This window comes from Sabethes cyaneus, chromosome 1 (genome assembly GCF_943734655.1).
Source record: "Sabethes cyaneus chromosome 1, idSabCyanKW18_F2, whole genome shotgun sequence".
NCBI classification, from domain to species: domain Eukaryota; kingdom Metazoa; phylum Arthropoda; class Insecta; order Diptera; family Culicidae; genus Sabethes; species Sabethes cyaneus.
The window spans coordinates 149,460,938-149,479,157 of NC_071353.1; the positions used below are offsets into that span (position 1 = coordinate 149,460,938).

The 18,220-nt window shown below is 44.2% G+C and overlaps 2 protein-coding genes across 2 annotated transcripts; one reads left to right on the top strand and one right to left on the bottom strand.

Annotated features, from left to right (window-relative positions):
- Positions 1 to 1,278: 1,278 nt before the first annotated feature.
- LOC128746431 (putative fatty acyl-CoA reductase CG5065) lies at positions 1,279 to 13,532 on the top strand. Its single transcript, XM_053843480.1, has 5 exons — positions 1,279 to 1,530; positions 1,593 to 2,296; positions 12,735 to 12,995; positions 13,055 to 13,180; positions 13,247 to 13,532. The coding sequence occupies exons 1-5, from the start codon at positions 1,279 to 1,281 to the stop codon at positions 13,530 to 13,532; spliced, it is 1,629 nt and encodes a 542-aa protein (XP_053699455.1).
- A 118-nt stretch (positions 13,533 to 13,650) lies between these two features.
- Positions 13,651 to 14,624, bottom strand: LOC128745085 (ATP synthase subunit delta, mitochondrial). The gene is made up of 3 exons (XM_053842066.1): positions 14,546 to 14,624; positions 14,171 to 14,383; positions 13,651 to 14,101 (listed from the first exon to the last, which is right to left on the bottom strand). The coding sequence occupies exons 2-3, from the start codon at positions 14,379 to 14,381 to the stop codon at positions 13,827 to 13,829; spliced, it is 486 nt and encodes a 161-aa protein (XP_053698041.1). The 5' UTR covers positions 14,382 to 14,383; positions 14,546 to 14,624; the 3' UTR covers positions 13,651 to 13,826.
- Between the last annotated feature and the right edge of the window lie 3,596 nt (positions 14,625 to 18,220).

Sequence of the window (18,220 nt, forward strand, 5' to 3'; positions counted from 1 at the left end):
GTTAGTCAAGAGAGGTTTTCTGATGTTCAAATTTGTTTTTCACCCCCGCTGGGTTACTCTTGACGACCACCGAAATTTTCAATGCGGAAACTGTTGAATGTATAAACAACGTCGATGGTTGCTAACCAATCGTTCCGCGCACTTCTCTTCTACAAACTGTGAAAACTAGATCACCTATTTTAACTCACCTTGCCCTATCCCAAATCTTGCCGTAAGACGTAGTCCTACGACAAAAATTAACCAAAAATATGATTCGAAACTCCGGGTCGAAAATGAGAGTGCGCACTCGGATAATCAAGTCTGAGTTATACTGTCATGTCTGATGTATCATTCTAATTCTCTTTTAGATATCCTGCTCATGGACCTGATTATTATACCGTTTCTAACGTTAAGCTTTAAAGTAGGAGAAAGCTGTGGAGCTGTGAAGCTTATGATACAGGAAGTTTGTGAAGCTCTGTTGGCTGAATTAAAGGACACTTTTCTACCGGAGTATACCACGGAAGAATGGCACAAGAACGCTGAAGATTGGGTAACGCTGTGGGGCTGTCGGCGGAAAACAGGTGAACATATTAGTGTCCGCCGAGTACTGGTACCATGTTTTTTAACTATAAGGGGAATCACAGTCAGTAAAATGGAAAATTCTTTTGTACGTCATGCATGAGATTTCGACGGGTATCATTTTGCGGTTGACCATACCGTGGAATGCACTGTTTCGCGGAAAACCATGTCGTGGTCACGGTCCGGTAGAAATTTCGAAAATCGCGCAAAAGACGTCCAAATTCAAAAATTTACGTAAAAACTCACGTAGATTGCGAATGAACAAGTAAAAAGCGACTTCATTTTACTTGCAAAACGGCTAGATAGATAGCCAAGCGTATCACAGCGAGTGCTAGTACAAACAATCCGATCGACTAAACCAACGTCCCGGTAGTAAACAGATCAGTATCCTGATGGTATCCGCTCCAGAACCCGCACACTCTCCAGGTCGCCAACCTAGGCTAACATTAACAGCAATTCATTGATAGCTATAGCTACTTAGTAGAACGCAGTTCATGGTGCTCGCGATGAATCTCATTACCGTTCGTTCGAACGTTCGGTCATTACCTGTGGGAATCAACCCCAGAGCATTCAGCGTGACGCGTTCGCGATCGATAATAGTTTCGATATCAGTAACGTGTGCGTACTCATCGCAACCGGACGGACGGAGCGCAACCCCGATCGACAAAATCGAACTTAATTTGTGTTGATTGTAGTTATAGTTTAAAACGCATCGCCACCATGCACACCTTTTCCAACCATCCGATCGGGTTGCTTCCGATCGAGGAAAACTACGACCCGGCCAAGCCGTCGATTTCGAAGTTTTACGCGGGGCGTGATATTTTCATCACCGGTGGAACCGGATTTATGGGTAAAGTGCTGATCGAGAAGCTGCTGCGTTCCTGCCAGGACGTTAATCGGATCTTCGTTCTGTTGAGAGGTAAAAAGGACAAATCGGTCGCGGAACGGTTCAAAGAGATGCTGCAGTTACCGGTAAATTTTTTAATGTTCATTAGTTGACAACTGTAACTTAAATTTCTCATTTTTTAAAATAGTTATTCGATGTACTTCACAAACAATATCCCGAAACGCTGGCTAAGATAATCCCAGTGGCAGGAGACGTATCTTTTTTGGAACTTGGTTTATCGAAAGAGGATGTTGCGTTGATGAGCAATGTGTCGGTAATTTTCCACGTTGCTGCAAGTGTGCGGTTTGATGACACCCTACGGGACGCTGTTCTGTTAAATACTCGCGGAACCAGAGAGGTGATTCAGTTTGGCAGATCGCTGAAGAATTTGTGCGTCCTGCTGCACGTGTCAACGACCTACTCGAACCCGGATCGGTATGTGATCGAGGAGAAAATCTATCCGCCCTACGCGGATTGGCGCGAAACGATCAAACTGGCCGAGCAAGTGGACGAGGAAACGCTGGAAATTTTTACCCCCAAATACATGGGCTTCCTACCGAATACGTACGTTTTCACCAAATCGTTGGCCGAACAGATCGTCGACGAGTATAAGGACGAGCTGCCGTTGATCCTGTTCCGGCCGTCGATTGTGATTTCGTCGATGCGTGATCCCATCCCCGGTTGGATGGATAATTTCAACGGACCCGTTGGCTTGCTGGTTGGTTGTGGTATTGGCATCTGTCGGACGATGTACTGTGATCCGGACAACATAGCAGACTTCACCCCGGTCGATGTTTGCATTAAGGCGATGATCGTCGCCGCGTGGAAAAAAGGAACTGCCGTGATTCAGAGGTAATTGTTTGTTTAAAGGAAAAAAAATCCCCCTTTCCTGAGCTTGGAACTAGTTTGATTATAATAAGATTAGCTTCTCGGGGCATCGATTCGAACAATTGCATCCGAAGCGATGACATAACGTGTAAACGATCGTGTAACTAATTACGTCGACGCGATCAGCACTGCATGCACTAAATACTAACCGCCGCTGTCTAGTCAGTTGTAATCTACAATGCGGCGGCGGGTGGGAGCTTCAGCAGCGCAGCGGAGGTCATTTAGAATGAATTAATTAGGTATCATGGAAAGCATGATGTTTAGTCGCGGTTCACGATGACACGGCGTTTTAGTTGGAAATTATGTACCTCTCCCTATTCTAAGCCGGTCAGTTTATCGAGCGGACAGGAATGATGTGCCCCCAACATGTTTGTATAATCGCGGTTCGGTTGCATGAACTTTGTGAACTTGAATTTCCAATCGAACTCCGTTCGCGGATTGTGTTTTGTTTTTTTTTTTCGTTATTTCATGCGGCTCAGTACTGTGTCGTCAAGTTAAAATACGCGTTTGAACTTTGAACTGTGGTGCCCGCGTTCGAGCTTATTGTAATCGACACGGTGTAATAATTACCATTGGAAATGTGAACGGTACTGTTAAGTCCCATGTTGAACCAGGCGCAGAGCGCCAAAAATTCTATAGATATTGTAGTGATTCTTTTTACAACTCTGTCTTTGAGTGGTACGAAAAAGTTCAGGGAAAAATGCAAAGTCAGCTCATTATCTGTATAGATTAATTGGAGCTAACTCGAATCGGAAATTAATAAACGAAATTTAGGGAAGTGAGAATACAATGACGAGGTATCAACGAGATATTCAAAGTCAAATACACTGGTTCTCCTTGACTATCCCTACATTTTGAGATTTTCTTCCAAATTTTTGAACCTTTCGTTCATTGAGCTTATTTAAGTAGTTTTGTACTAATGTTTGTTACCAAATTGAGACTGAAGATTGCTAGTATGCTTTTTAGTGTTAAAATAGGTACTAGAACTAGCTGAATACCTGATGCCTGGATTCAAAATTTGCTTATTTGGGGCCACCTCCCTTTCGTTGACTATCACTATCCTCTTATGTCTGTGAATTTCCCGCGCTTAGTCAATCCTTATTTCACTTTAGTGGCGACGGTCGATCCTGCGCCGAACAAATTATGGTCTAGAGCTTCCAATGCGGTCGATCCTGGGTTGCCGTTCTTCAAACCCCTCAAATACCAGCTGAACGGGCATCATCCTCGACAGGGTCTACCGCGAAGTCTACGGCCTCTTCCTAGCTCTCTGCTGAATAGTTTTGGCTACTCTTTCGTTGGGCGTTCGGACCACGTGCCGAGACCACCGGAGTCTGCCACATTGTACTACCTTCTCTATATCGGCATATTTGTATGCTAATATAGAGCTCGTAGTTCATGCGTCTACATAATCCGTAAAAAGCCCGATTCGCGGCTTACATTGTTGCCACGTGTCATATGCGCACCAAGGTATATGAATTCTTCCAGTACTTCATGTCGTTCCTCTGTATCAATACCATTTGGACTCCTGCCAGCAGTAATGTACTTGATTTTGGCGGTATTAATGATCTCAATCTTGCTGCTTCCCATTTAAAAGGTCTAAAGACCTCTTCCATTGTTTTACGGTTAATTTACATGATATCGACGTGGTTCATTCACATGACATCCGCAAAACTAAGAAATATGTGACAGTCCACCCTACGTTACGTAATCGGCTGAGGTTTCACCCGCTATTTTGATGCACCAGAATTTGTATGTGCATGCTTCAGTGTAACTAGTTTCGTCGGAAACTGTTCTAGCATTATCTGCCACAGCCCATTTCGTTTGACTGAATCGTACGCCACTTTAAAGACAACAAACAGAGGATAAGTCGGCAAGTTGTACTTCCATCCTATCCATCGTGGAGCGACCCTGACGAGAACCAGTTTGGTACTCGCCGACGAAGGACTCCGCTAACGGTCTCAGTTTACAATTTAATTTACTACGCCGTTTGCTCCGGATCTCAAAAGTTCGGCGGGGATGCCGTCCGTTCCACCTGCTTTGCCGTTTTTGGGCTCTCTCGCTGCTTTTCTAACCTTGTCAAAAGTTGGTGGATTCACAGCTTGTCTATCATCCTCAATCGTTATCCTGTTTCTGTTGACCGCTCCAACTTGACCATTCAACAATACGTCGAAATATTGTTTCAAATGCCTAGCCACTGCCGATCTTTCGGTAATCAAGTTCCCCCCCCAGCTAGCATTTTTATCTATACCTATAAAAATGGATTTCTGTCTGTCCGTATGTTCTTTATAGAATCGAAAACTACTGGCCGGGGAAGGTTCTTATGATGGTTAGAGACTCCTCCTCCCACTAAGAGAGGGGCTACCATACAAATGAAACACAAATTTCTGTATAACTCGAAAACTAATCAAGCAAATGGAACAAAATTGGTCATGTGGGTATTTTTGGAGATAAGAATTTCTATGGTATTTTTTTCTATGGTGCATTGAAACCCCTCTCCTCTTTAGGAGGGGAATTATGACCCCTCCCCTCCATATAAATGAAATACAAATTTCCTCATAACTCAAGAACTAATCAAGCAAATGGAACCAAATTTGGCATGTGGGGGATTTTGCAGGCAGGATTTTTTTATGATGGTTTGACACCCCTCATCCCTGTGGTAGGGGAATGAGGACTCTCATACAAACAAAACAGAAATTTTTGCGTAACTCTAAAACTAATCGAACTCGAGAAATTTTAGACTCTCCCATAAAATATAATAGACAATAACAAGACCACCAAAAACTATTTGCAGTCCCCGCAGAAATCACCTCTGTCTAGGTTTATTTGTTTTCCTAGGTCTACTGACCTCTGTTACTTTCCTTCAGTTGGGTCCGAACGAGTGACAACCAGTAAGTAAAGGATCACCCCGAGGATCAAAATGGTACTTTCCACGAAAAGGTTTTTCGCGAAGTGGTATTCGGCGAAATGTTACACGTTATCACGGCGAACATTTAAGTGCTATTTTATCTGGTTAAGTAACGGGGAGATTGTTTTCTACTTTTTTTGTCGGAAGGTTACGGCTACGACCATTATTTTGATCTGTTGTGGTCTACTTCTTCTTTCGTCTAGGTATTAGTTGCCGACAAAACACTATTCATGGAAGTGTTTGTCATTGTCAATTCATACCTCTTCTCCCAGTCCGGAATTGCACTTCTTATAAAGTTTATGACCTGATTGGGATTTGTAGACCAGACTTCGAAAGGCTCCATTGTTCCTTTACCGAAGATTCTTAGTCTGCGAAGAGTTTGTGCACTGCACTGGCAGAGCAGATGTTCTGCAGTTTCGCTTTCGAATTCGCAGAGTTGGCAAGTATCATTGTCCAGCCTACGAATCGTTTTGGAGCGGAACTTATTAAAATGGGCCCGGACAAGTTGGCCGGCTGTCTGCATCAATTGATTGTCAAGATTTGGGATACGGAACTACCTACTACGGACTACCGGAGGAGTGGAAAGACGGGGTTATCTGCCCTATCTACAAGAAAGGTGATAAGCTGGATTGTGAGAACTACCGAGCCATCACTATCCTGAATGCCGCCTACAAAGTGCTGTCCCAAGTTCTCTTTCATCGACTATCGCCAATAGCCAATAGATTTGTGGGAAGTTACCAGGCCGGCTTCATGGAGGGTCGGTCTACAAAAGACCAAATCTTCACCCTGCGGCAGATCCTCCAGAAGTGCCGCGAATTCCGAGTCCCCACGAACCACCTGTTCATCGATTTCAAAGCCGCATATGATAGCGTAAACCGACAAGAGCTATGGAAAATTTTGGACGAAAACGGCTTTCCGGGTAAGCTTACTAGACTTATCATGGCTACGATGGATGGGATCCAGTGCTGTGTGAGAATCTCGGGTGGATTGTCGGACCCATTCGAATCTCGCAGGGGACTTCGACAAGGAGATGGTCTTTCCTGCCTGCTATTCAACATTGCGCTTGAAGGTGTTATAAGACGAGCGGCGATCGAAATGCGGGGCACGATTTTCAATAAATCCAGTCAATTTATCTGCTTTGCTGACGACGTGGATGCTGCCGGCAGAACATTTGAGGCGGTGGAAGATCAGTACACCAGACTGAAACGCGAAGCAGAGAAGATTGGATTGCAGATAAATACGTCTAAAACGAAGTACAGTGGACCCCCGTTCGTTTGAACGATTCCTCATGCAAACTAACGGGGTTAGTTTTTAATTTGAACAACTGGCTACCCTAAATATGCTGGAACTTGTGTGAACTGGCTGCCCTGCTCTTTGTTATTGTTTTGGTGATTTGATTCAGTTGGCAGTTGCAAGCAGCGAATATTCATTCTCCGATCAGATTTCTACCATTATCGTTGGGAAAACGCAATTTGAAACAGATTAAACACGCGAGATCAGCACAAATAAATCGTGTTTATGTGCATTGTCTGCATAAGCAAATGATGTCATATTGAGTATGACGTTTGAACCATTTTTAATTTGCACGTCGTGCAAACCAACGGGGTTCAAATTAAAAAGTGTTCAGATTAAAAACGGTCAAACGAACGGGGGTCCACGGTATATGCTGGCGGGCGGGACCGAGCGCGACAGGGCTCGCTTGGGCAGCACCGTGGTAATCGACGGGGATGAGTTCGAGGTAGTCGACGAGTTCGTATACCTTGGCTCGCTGGCAACAGAGGACAACAATACCAGCCGTGAAATTAAAAGACGTATTATCAGCGGAAGTCGGGCCTACTACGGACTCCACAAACACTTGCGGTCGAACAATCTGAGCCCCCGCACAAAGTGCACACTGTACAAAACGCTAATTAGACCGGTTGTCCTCTACGGGCACGAAACGTGGACATTGCTAGAAGAAGACCTACGAGCACTCGGAGTTTTCGAACGGCGGGTGCTAAGAACCATCTTTGGCGGAGTGCAAGAGAACGGTGTATGGAGGCGAAGAATGAACCACGAGCTCGCGCGTCTCTACGGCGAACCAAGTATTCAGAAAGTGGTTAAAGCTGGACGGATACGTTGGGCAGGACATGTTGCTAGAATGCCGGACAACTATCCTGCAAAAATGGTTTTCGCATCAAATCCGGTAGGAACAAGACGAAGAGGGGCACAGCGAGCGAGGTGGCAAGACCAGGTGGAGCGAGATCTGGCGAGCACTGGGTGCCCGCGGAACTGGAGATCAGTTGCCATGAACCGAAACAGATGGAGAAATTATACTGCGCAGGCCTTGTCATAAGACGTTAGGCCAATTAAGTAAGTAAGTAAGTAGTTTCAGAAATGTCACGCCAAAAGGATTTTTTGATATCTGATCTCGTTGAAAACTTACGGCAAATATTGTGGAGTCACCTCAAGGGAAGTCCATTGCTGTACGTAACTTTGACGCGTTTTCCCCGAAACCATGTTTCTTTAGCTGGCGGTACGTGTATCTCAGAATCTATTGGATCGATTTGGCTTAAGTTTTTTTTCAGCATGTAAAAATGAATTATCTAAATTGTTACGTAGCCGTTTTTTGATATCTCAATTTTTGAACTTTTTATGTGCAAGCGAAAAATTTGCACATACTATTCATATGCGTATAAGTTTTATGTATATTTCTGGGAGGATTGTGTTTATATGCGGCACATGATAATCATAAGGAATTTCATATAGAAATTTACTATTAGTTATATGTAGAATATTTTGAGTGTAGAGCGCCTGTTCCTCAGGTGAGGGGCGGCTCACACAGCGTCTGCATCGGCACGGGCGGCTGAATATGAAATGTTGTATCCCGCAAGCTATACCTAAGATGGCATACCCATCAGCGGGATGCAGGTGTCGCGACCCCGGTGAGGTAGTATACCGAAAAACTCAATTATCACGAATAACAAGGAAACGATTAAGCGATAATGGTTGAAAACTTGGTACCTGGAATGTCTGAACTCCCCATGAATCGGCACGGGCTGGCGTGCTTGCTCGAGAGCTGCAACAATTCGAAATGCAGATCGCTGCTATTCAGGATTACGTCCAGTCATTGGAAGACATAGCCTTCATCTGTCGACCAATGATAAGCCCAGTGACCAATGACCAATGTCTGAGGCTCATAAACTTTGCCGCGGCCAGAGGAATGGCCATCTGTAGCGCCTACTTTCCACGTTTTAATATTCGGAAACACACCTGGAGGCATCATAACGGAGACTCTAGCTTTCAGATCGATCATGTCTTTATTGACGGTCGCCACTTTTCGGATGTTATCAATGTACAGTCTTTTCGTGGACCAAATATCCACAAATATACCACTATCTCATAGTGAGTAAGATTCGCGCAAGGCTGTCGAAAATGGCGGTAGCTCACACTGAGAAGACGCTGCGTTTCAATATTCAGCGGTTAACGGCAGACGGCGTAGCAGCGGAGTACGCCAGGAAACTGCACCAACGAATCGCAGAACAACACGTAGAAGGAGAAGATATAAATGGGCTATGGTGGAACATCCATGGTGCCATCGAAACAGCTGCGAGAGAGGTGGTAGGCACGGCGCGTGGAAGACAGCGTAACAGCTGGTTTGATGCCAAATGCCAGAGAGTGACAGATGAAAATAACCAGGCAGGAGTTGCATGCTCACTGCGACAACGCGTCAAAACAGAGAGAGGTACAGAGAGACTAGAGCTGCGGAAAAAAGAATCCATCGTCTAAAGGAACGCGAGTAGGAGGAGCACGTGCTCCGTGATACGCCAGCAACGACACACGGAGTTTCTATAAAACGGTGAGATACAGGAATTTTGCCATGCCTGTGCAATGACAGTGTTGAATGGAGAGGTTAACGCGGAGATCAGCAGGGACAGGACAGGAATTGTAAGTGATGGTCAAGCTGCGAAGCCACTAACACAGGAGGAGGTTAACAAGGCAATCAGTGAGCTGAAAAACGGCATCCCGGCTGAACTTCTAAAAGCGGGAAGCGAGCGGCTGTACGAAGCACTCGATTGGATCATTGTCAGGATCTGGGAGGAAGAACAAATGCCAGAGTAGTGGTTGGATGACCTCATTGGCCAATTTTCAAAAAGGGACATCGACTGGAGTGTAAAAACTGTCGAGGAATTACATTACTCAATTCTGCCTACAAGGTGCTTTCCCGTATCCTGTTCTGCAGACTGAGACCGTAAGCGGAGTCCTTCGTCGGGGCGAGTACCAAGCTGGTTTTCGTGAGGGTCGCTCCACGACGGAACAGATGTTTACCCTGCGTCAGTTGCTAGACAAGTCCCGGGAGTACAATTTGCAGACACACCATCTGTTTGTGGACTTTAAAGCGGCGTACGATTCAGTTAAACGAAATGAGCTGTGGCAGATAATGCTAGGACATCGTTTTCCGACCAAACTAGTTACGCTGATTCGTGCGACGCTGGACGGATCCAAATCATGCGTTAAAATAGCGGGTCAGACCTCAGCTGCTTTCGTGACGTTGGATGGACTGAAGCAAGGGGATGCACTCTCTAACCTGCTATTCAACATTGCCTTGGAAGGTGCATTACGAAGGGCAAACGTGGAAAGGAATGGAACTATAATCACGAAATCTTACATGCTTCTTGGTTTTGTGAATGACGTCGATATCATCGGAATCAATCGTAGAGCAGTGGAAGAGGACTTCAGGCCTTTTAAACGGGAAGCGACCAAATTGGGACTTACCATTAACACCGCCAAAACGAAGTACATGGTTGCTGGTAGGGAACGTGGGAGCCGAAGTGATGTTGCTGCCGAGGTGGAGTTAGATGGGAAACGTTATGAAGTAGTGGAGGAATTTATATACCTTGGTACACTAGTGGCATGTGACAACGATGTAAGCCGCGAAGTGAAACGACGAGTTGCAGCCGCGAATCGGGCTTTCTACTGATTATGTAGCCAGCTGAAGTCCCGTAGTTTGCAAATTCGCACAAAACTGGCGCTCTACAGAATAACACTAATCCTCCCGGTGGCCCTTTACGGACACGAATCATGAACGCTAAAGGAAGCTGATGGGCGAGTGCTTGGGGTTTCTGAGCGTAAAATTCTGTGATCTATACTTGGTGGCAAACTGGAAAATGGAGTGTGGCACAGACGCAGACGCTGATATAGTGAAGGTAGTGCAATGTGGCAGGCTGCGGCAGACTGGACATGTGGTCAGAATGCCCGATGAAAGAGTAGCCAAAACGATTTTCAGCAGAGAACCAGGAAGAGGCCGTAGACTCCGAGGCAGACACCGCATCCGGTGGGTGTGCTGTCGAAGACGATACACGTTCAGCTGGTGTTCGTGGGGATTGCAGAACGGCATCTCAGGACCGACGGTACTGGAGAACCATAATTCGTTCGGCGCAGGGTTGGTAACGGACCGTTGCCACTAAAGTAAAGTTAAGTAAGTGTACGGCAAACCCTTGAAACAAAGTATTTCAGTACGCGTTTGATTTGTTTTATCCAGTTATCGTAAAAAGGATCCCAAACGGCGCAAGCACCAGCGAGCAATACAAGGTCCGCAAGGGGTCTTCGAACTCCTTGCCAATTCTCATAATCAGGTCAAGTTGTCGATTAGCCTTGCTGATAATCATGGAATGGTGCTGCCTGAATGTCAGCTAGCGTCCAAGACTACACGGAGATCGGTGACTACTTCGCAGCGTCGCAAAAGTATTCCGTCAATGCGTTAGTCATGCCCATAGGCTGCATTTTTACGATGAAAGCTGATTGCAGTGCATTTAGAAATGCTTAGCGACATTTAATTTCTGGACCACCAGTCTGCGAATAAATCAATCAGCGCTTGGTAATAGTTTGGTAACGTCGGTTATGAATAATGAAACCAGTAAGGGTCCCTGTATGCTGCCTTGAGGGACTCCAGAGTTGCTGCTGAACCAGCCAGATTGAGATGCACCCAACTTTACAACAATTTTTCGATTACGTAAGTAGGATTCAAACCATGTTACCATTGCAGCAGAAGCTCCGAGTTTATCACATTTTGCACAAAGTAACCCATGACCGACACAATCAAATGCAGCTTTTAGGTGAGTATAGATAGCATCTAACTGGATACTCCGTTCCATACCGCGTAGGCAAAATGAGAAAAAATTCCATTAAATTTGTGGTTACAGACCTGCCAGGGAAGAATCCGTGCAGTAGAGATATAGTTTTTGACGGTGAACATCAAATGATTGTAAATAATAGCTTCGAACACTTCCGAGCAAGCGCACAAACAGGAAATCCCACGATATTGTTCCAACTTCCTCGTCCAAAATTGTGAAGATACCTGCAGTGAACATATTGCTGGAGACATGTACGAGGGCTGAAGCGATCTCGTCTGTCGAAGCATAGACAGGATTGAAGACGCTTGCTAAGTGCTCAGCATAGAACCCACATTTGCTGCTGTCGGTAGAAGCTTCACCATGTCGCAGGTACATACTAGATGGAAGCCCGTCCTCTTTGCGCTTCGAGTTTACAAGCTTCCTAAAGTTTTTTGGATTTGAGCGCAGGTTGCGTTCAGTCTTACGTACATAATATCTCCATGGAGCCTTCTGTTTAGTGTTTTGTACGCTCTGCTTGCTGTGATAAAACGACATCGAGTAGCATTATTCCTATTCTTTTGGTAGGCACGAAATGCTGATTTCCGAGAACGGTTGAGTCGAGTAAGTAGTCTATTTCCCTATTGAAGAATTAACTCTTGAATTTTGACGGTAAATCCTGAAACGGCTTCATTTGTGTCACTGCACGCATGGATAGAGGTCTAATCGAATTCTCTCAAAGCTGAGTTGATTGCATCAAAGTTGCCACGCCGGAAGTCAAAACTGTTAGAGTCGAATTCAATTCTATGAAATAAGCTTCAATTGGCCTGTTGAATGTAACCATCAACCGTGGATGATGTATGTCGATGCGAGGGAATGTCCGATCGGCACCAAATTTTGGATTTTTACTTTCTGACCGAAAACAAACAATCTGGCAAAATTTGATTCAAATCCGTGAAGGTCGATTACACCGGTCTCGGACACTTCGCGTGGAATGACGGGAATGACCCATATGCATTGTTTCGGTTTAAAAAATTCAGATTAAGAATTAAAGTATTTTATAGATGTAAATCATCTTACCTTACAGTAAAAACGTGGCGTAGGAGCTAATCTATCATATTGCAACATCATTTTCTTCAGATATAGTTGATAGAGCATTTTAATTTACGGACAAGAAAATAAAAACTTGACAGTACATAAGCAAATCGATATTGTTTCACAGCCTGCTGCGTTGAAACGATCCAAATAACTCCTGGCCGCTACTCACTATAGAACCTTACAAACAATCAACCTACTGCGATCGAATCTGTATGCTGCAAAAAATTTAATCGCTCCCTGTGTTTTATGATCTAATATCTTGAAACCCTTGAAAAAAAACTTTACATTTAAATTCTAATATTTTTTGCAGCAATCAAACCAACCCAGAACCCGTGGAACCGCTGCCGGTGTACAACTGTTGCATTTCGAACCTACGCAACTCGACCATGGGTCAGATTGTGGAAATGGGCAAAGTTCTGTCGGACGATATGCCGCTGGATAACTGCCTGTGGGCACCGGGCGGTGGCCTCACACAGATATGGATCTACAATTTCGTTCGGGTTATGCTGTTTCACATTTTGCCTGCCATCCTGATCGATGTTCTGCTACGGATGACCGGTCAACGTCCATTGTAAGCGAAGGTCTGCTTTTTCCTTTGAAATATAATAAATAATATTTGTTTTGTGCTAGTTTGGCGAAACTCCAACGTAAAATCTACATTGCGAACATGGCTTTGGAGTACTTTATTCTAAACAATTGGGACTTTAGAAACCACAATTTTATCCGGTTGGCATCGGAAATCAAGCCAGAAGACATGTAACATTGCAGTTTTTATTTTTATGTTAAACATACTTTACTCATATTTGTGTTCTTTCAATGCAGAAAGGAATTCTACTATCGGGACTTTATCGAGTTCGACATTACGTTGTACTTCCGAAACTGTATCCTCGGTGCCCGACGTTATTTGCTTAAACAAAAGGATGAAAATCTTCCCAGAGCTCTGAAACATCTCCAGCGCATGAAAGTGGCAGACAAAGTGTGCAAGCTAATAGCATACAGTGGGATCAGTTATTTGATCTTCATCAAACTAGATCTACTGGGCTTGCTGCTGCACCTAGCATCCTATCGAACAATGTACAATCTAGAGATGGACTGCAGCGCCTTTTGAGCTACCAATTTTTCACTATCCCAATTATACTTTAATAAAACGTATCAACACGAAATTAATTTAAAAATAGGAAATTTCTCTAACTTGCCAGTAAAAATATCACTCACCAAAATAGTTCTAAGCTTGTTTACTCCACTTTGAATTCAAATTTATTAATCCCGCAACAATAGCCAATCCGGCAATTGACGGTTCATCGAAGATGTAACTTAATTTGCACCTTAGGAAAACGAATCTACAGAACAGAAGTATTGGGGTACTCACGCAAACGTTGGGCAGTTGCATGTTCGGGGTGGTTTATTCGGCAGCTTTAACGAGTGCCTCGGCCACCTCGACAGCGATTCCCGCTTCGGCACGTTCCACTTCGGTCGAGGCGGACGACAGTTTGCTCTGGGCGTTCGAAAGAATCTCCCGGCAGGCACCGGCATCCAGATCCTCGACGGGGTGGGCTTCTTCGGCCAGCACCTGAACCGACGAGTCCTCGTTCACCGTGATGGTTCCGCTGGAAACGAACACTTTCTTCACGCCACCATCCTGTTCGTACACGGTAACCACTCCTGGCTTAAGGACGGCTGCGTAAATCACAAATATACGCAGGTTTAGAACTTATTACACTGAAAGAAGCCGTTTGATAAACTTACCGAGAGTTGGAACGTGCTTAGGCAGGATACCGAAGGCTCCGCTGAATGAGGGAACGTCCACCTGCCGGATGTGGGCAGAATCGTAGAAAACTTTGTTAGCAGCAGCCAGTGTGAATGCCATTTCGTCAGCATATCCGCGAGCCGGCATTGTTCGTAGGGCTGGCCGGACCGAGCTGACCAAGCGAGCAGTGCTTCTCAGGGCGAAAGACATCTCTGGAAAAAAGTTGAAAATTATGTAATCAAATAAAAAGAATCGAAGTTGAAACTGTTGCGAACCAGCTGGCACCTTTGTTTGCATAATTGTAGGCAGGTTGAGACTTCGAGCAATAAGTAACCAGCAAAGGATAACACAGAAACAATGGAATTTGTACTTACTTGAGATTTAATGCGAGAAACTGTGCAAAATTTATATGCAACCACGAAGAATGTCCGCCGCAAGCTGTAAGCTGTCAAAGAAGACGTGTGCGAGTGCGAGCATTTTGACATGTTTACCAAAATGAAGAACAGGGTGATTCGCCCATATACTTTCACTATATATTTGTCGGACTTCAACTCGAATACCTCGCCCTTGCCCGCATAAGCATATACAAATGGCGAAGATTTTTATTAAATTATTGCTGATTGCAAGGAAAATTGTACCATTCAAAGTGCGATATCGCTCATAGAAATGCTATTTTGCATTAAATCGTTTCGGTATCTTCCGCACACTTTTTCGTTATATTCCACGCAATAAGTGAGCCGAAGAGACCGAAACGATTTAATGCAAAATATAGCACTATTATGCGCGATATCGCACTTTGAATGGTACGATTTTCCTTGCAATTGACAATATTTGAACTAATGGTCATATCGGTCATCTAGTCGGTCATATAATACATGTTATTTTGTTCTCATTGAACTTATTCTGGTTTTGAAGTGACAAGACAACACGCCGATGATTGGAATATCAATTAGCGCAAACACGGAACGGATCAATCGGTGTTAGGACATAGTAAAGAACAAGGAAACGATTAATGAGCAACTATTGGATACAGTGGACCCCGTTCGTTTGAACGATTCCTCATGCAAACTTACGGGATTGGTTTTTAATTTGAACAATTAAGGTGCGTTTAAGCTGGGCAATTTTTTTGCAACATGTGGAATGCAACATGCAGTATGCGACATGTATGTAGCTAGTTGTTGGTCAATGTTGGTTCTGTTGCCACCTGAACGTTCGGGATACGTTGCCATGTTGCTTGGAAACATCGGGCAACAGTTTGGAAAAAGTTGCATGCCACATGTAGCCAATCTAAATGCACCTTTGGCAATCCTAAATATGCTGGAGCTTGTGTGAACTGGCCACCCTGCACTTTGTTATTGTTTTGATGGTTTGATACAGTTGGCAGTTGCAAGCAGCGAATATTTCATTCTCCGATCGGATTTTTATCATAATCATTGGAAAAACGCAATGTGAAATAGATTAAACACGCTAGATCAGTACAAACAAATCGTATTTATGTGCATTGTCTGCATAAGCAAATGATGTCATGTTGAGAATGACATTTGAACCATTTTTAATTTGCACGTCGTGCAAACCAGCGGGGTTCAAATTAAAGTGTTCAGATTAAAAACGGTCAAACGAACGCGGGTCCACGGTACTTGCTACTGTTTTACCTGACTCACTGTGAATATGCATATTATTGAAATAAAACGTAACCATACGCTTTATTCGTTTATAACGCATATGCAGTTAATATCGATAACAAACGATTTTTTGTAAGTTGTGCTTTTGTTATTGCATTTAATTTGTAAAAAGTTGCATAAATAACAATTCAGTTTCACAATACAATTATTGCGTACTACTGGCACATGAAATATAACGTTTAAGTACGTTATTTTTAGTGATCAAAATTGACGATATTTTCGATACAAGGGCGATATTTTTCGAAACCTTTCGAACCAACACGATCCCGCGAATACAACGCATTTCGCAGTGAGTCAGGTAACACAGTAGCTGTAATTTCCGAACTCTGCATTAACCGGCACGAGCTGGCTTACTTACTCGAGAACTATATTGACTACTAGAAATTGAGATCACTGCTATTCAGGAAGTTCGATGGCCAAGTTCAGGAGAAAGGGAGTTCCGTGCAGTAGATAATATTGCAGGCGTGATTGCAGGCCACTTCTCTCAAGTACCTACTACAGTGACGGTAGAATGAACATAGAAATGGTTTCACAAGTGTTGGGAAAGAAAAAACAACGAGATATTCGATGCAGACCCGTAGATAACCGTACATGTGTGTTGAGAATTAAGGATAAATTCGTCAACTACAGCCTATTGCTAAACGTGAGTTCTATGCAAGGCTCGAGAACCTATGGAGAATGCTCAAAACATGACGTGAACATCATCATCGCAGATGCGAATGCGCAGATCGGGAGGGAGAAATTCTTTTGTGCTGCCTTTAGAAGATATAGCCTTCATTTGTTCATTTGATAACGATCTGATGCTCATAAACTGTGCCCCGGTCATCTTTAAAGTAAAGGCCATCTGTAGCACCTGCTTACCACGTCTGAATATTTGGAAACATATCTGCAGGCATTAAAATAGACATTATAGCTCTCAGATCGATCATGTCCTGATTGACGGTCGACACTTTTTGGATGTCATCGATGTACAGTATTTTCCGGAACAAAATATAGTCTCTGATTCCAAGATCCAGCGGTTGACAGCGGATGTCGTGGCAACGGAATATATCAGAAAGCTTGATTAACGAATCGTAGAATAGCAGGAAGAAAGGGAAGAAGATATAAGGGGGCCGTGGAGGAACCACAGCGGGAGAGGTGGTAGGCCCGAGCACGACGCGTGGAAGACAGTGTAACAGCTGGTTCGATGCCGAATACTAGAGAGTAGTAGATGAGAAGCACCAGCCAGGAGTCGCATGCTCATGCGGCATGCGGCTACACGTTAGAATAGAGAAAGATCCAGAGAGCCGGCGCAGAGATTCCCCAGCAACGACACACGGAGTTTCTACAAAATGTTAAGGTGCCGGATTTTTGGTATGCCTTTAACGTCCAAAGATAGTGGTGGCAACCTTCAACCGCGGTAGCAGATGGGTGGAAAGAGCACTTCCAGAAACTGTTGAATGGTGAGATAAACACGGAGATCAGCAGGACCAGGATAAGAATTGTGAGCGCTGGCCAAACTGTGGAGCCACCAATACAAGAGGAAGTTAAGGAGGTAAACAGCAGAAAACGGTAAAGCTGCTTGGAAGGATGGCATTCCGGCTGAACTAAAAGCGGGTAGCGAGTGGTTTCACGAAGTAATCCACCGGAACGCTTCGTGATATGTGACAACAATGTAAGTCGCGAAGAAAGACGACGAATTGCAACTGCGAATCGGGCTGTCGGGCTGATTACGCAGCCGGCTACAGAAACTAGCGCCCTGCAGAGCACTAAATCCACCCGGTGGCCTTTTACGGGCTTGAATTAAGAACGCTGATCGACGAGTTCTTGGGGTTTTTGAGCGTAAAATTCTGTTATGCATGCCGGGTACCCCCGCTGGAATGACCTTTTTTTATAATCTGAACCCCAGTGATATGAATGCAGTCACATTAAAAATCTGGTCAAGCGTCGTATACAATTGACGGTTAAGTGTACCAGGCAAATTAAAAAAAGCAAAAAAAAAAAAAATACGTTGACTCTCGTTCAGCAGCTTTGGCAATATAGCTAATATAAAACTTACCTCTCTCCGGGGACCATTTTAGTCGAAACTTCCGAGCCAGTTTCCTCTTCTACAATCCGGAGGTTCAGAATTCGCGCATATTTGAAAACGATTGTTTTCAAAATGTTTTGGTTTTCTTCAAATCAAAAGGCCTGCGCGGCCCGCGCGTTTGTAAAAATGTATGGACTAATAGAGTTACCAAATATTCAGATTAAAAATGAACTCGTCTAATCTAAACAAGGTGTTCTTCATATTTGCGGGGGTTCACGGTAAATGCGCTAAGAGCCGGACTTTAACGGACCCTGGCAGACGCCTTTCGATATAAACGAACATTTTGCTTACGTCGGACC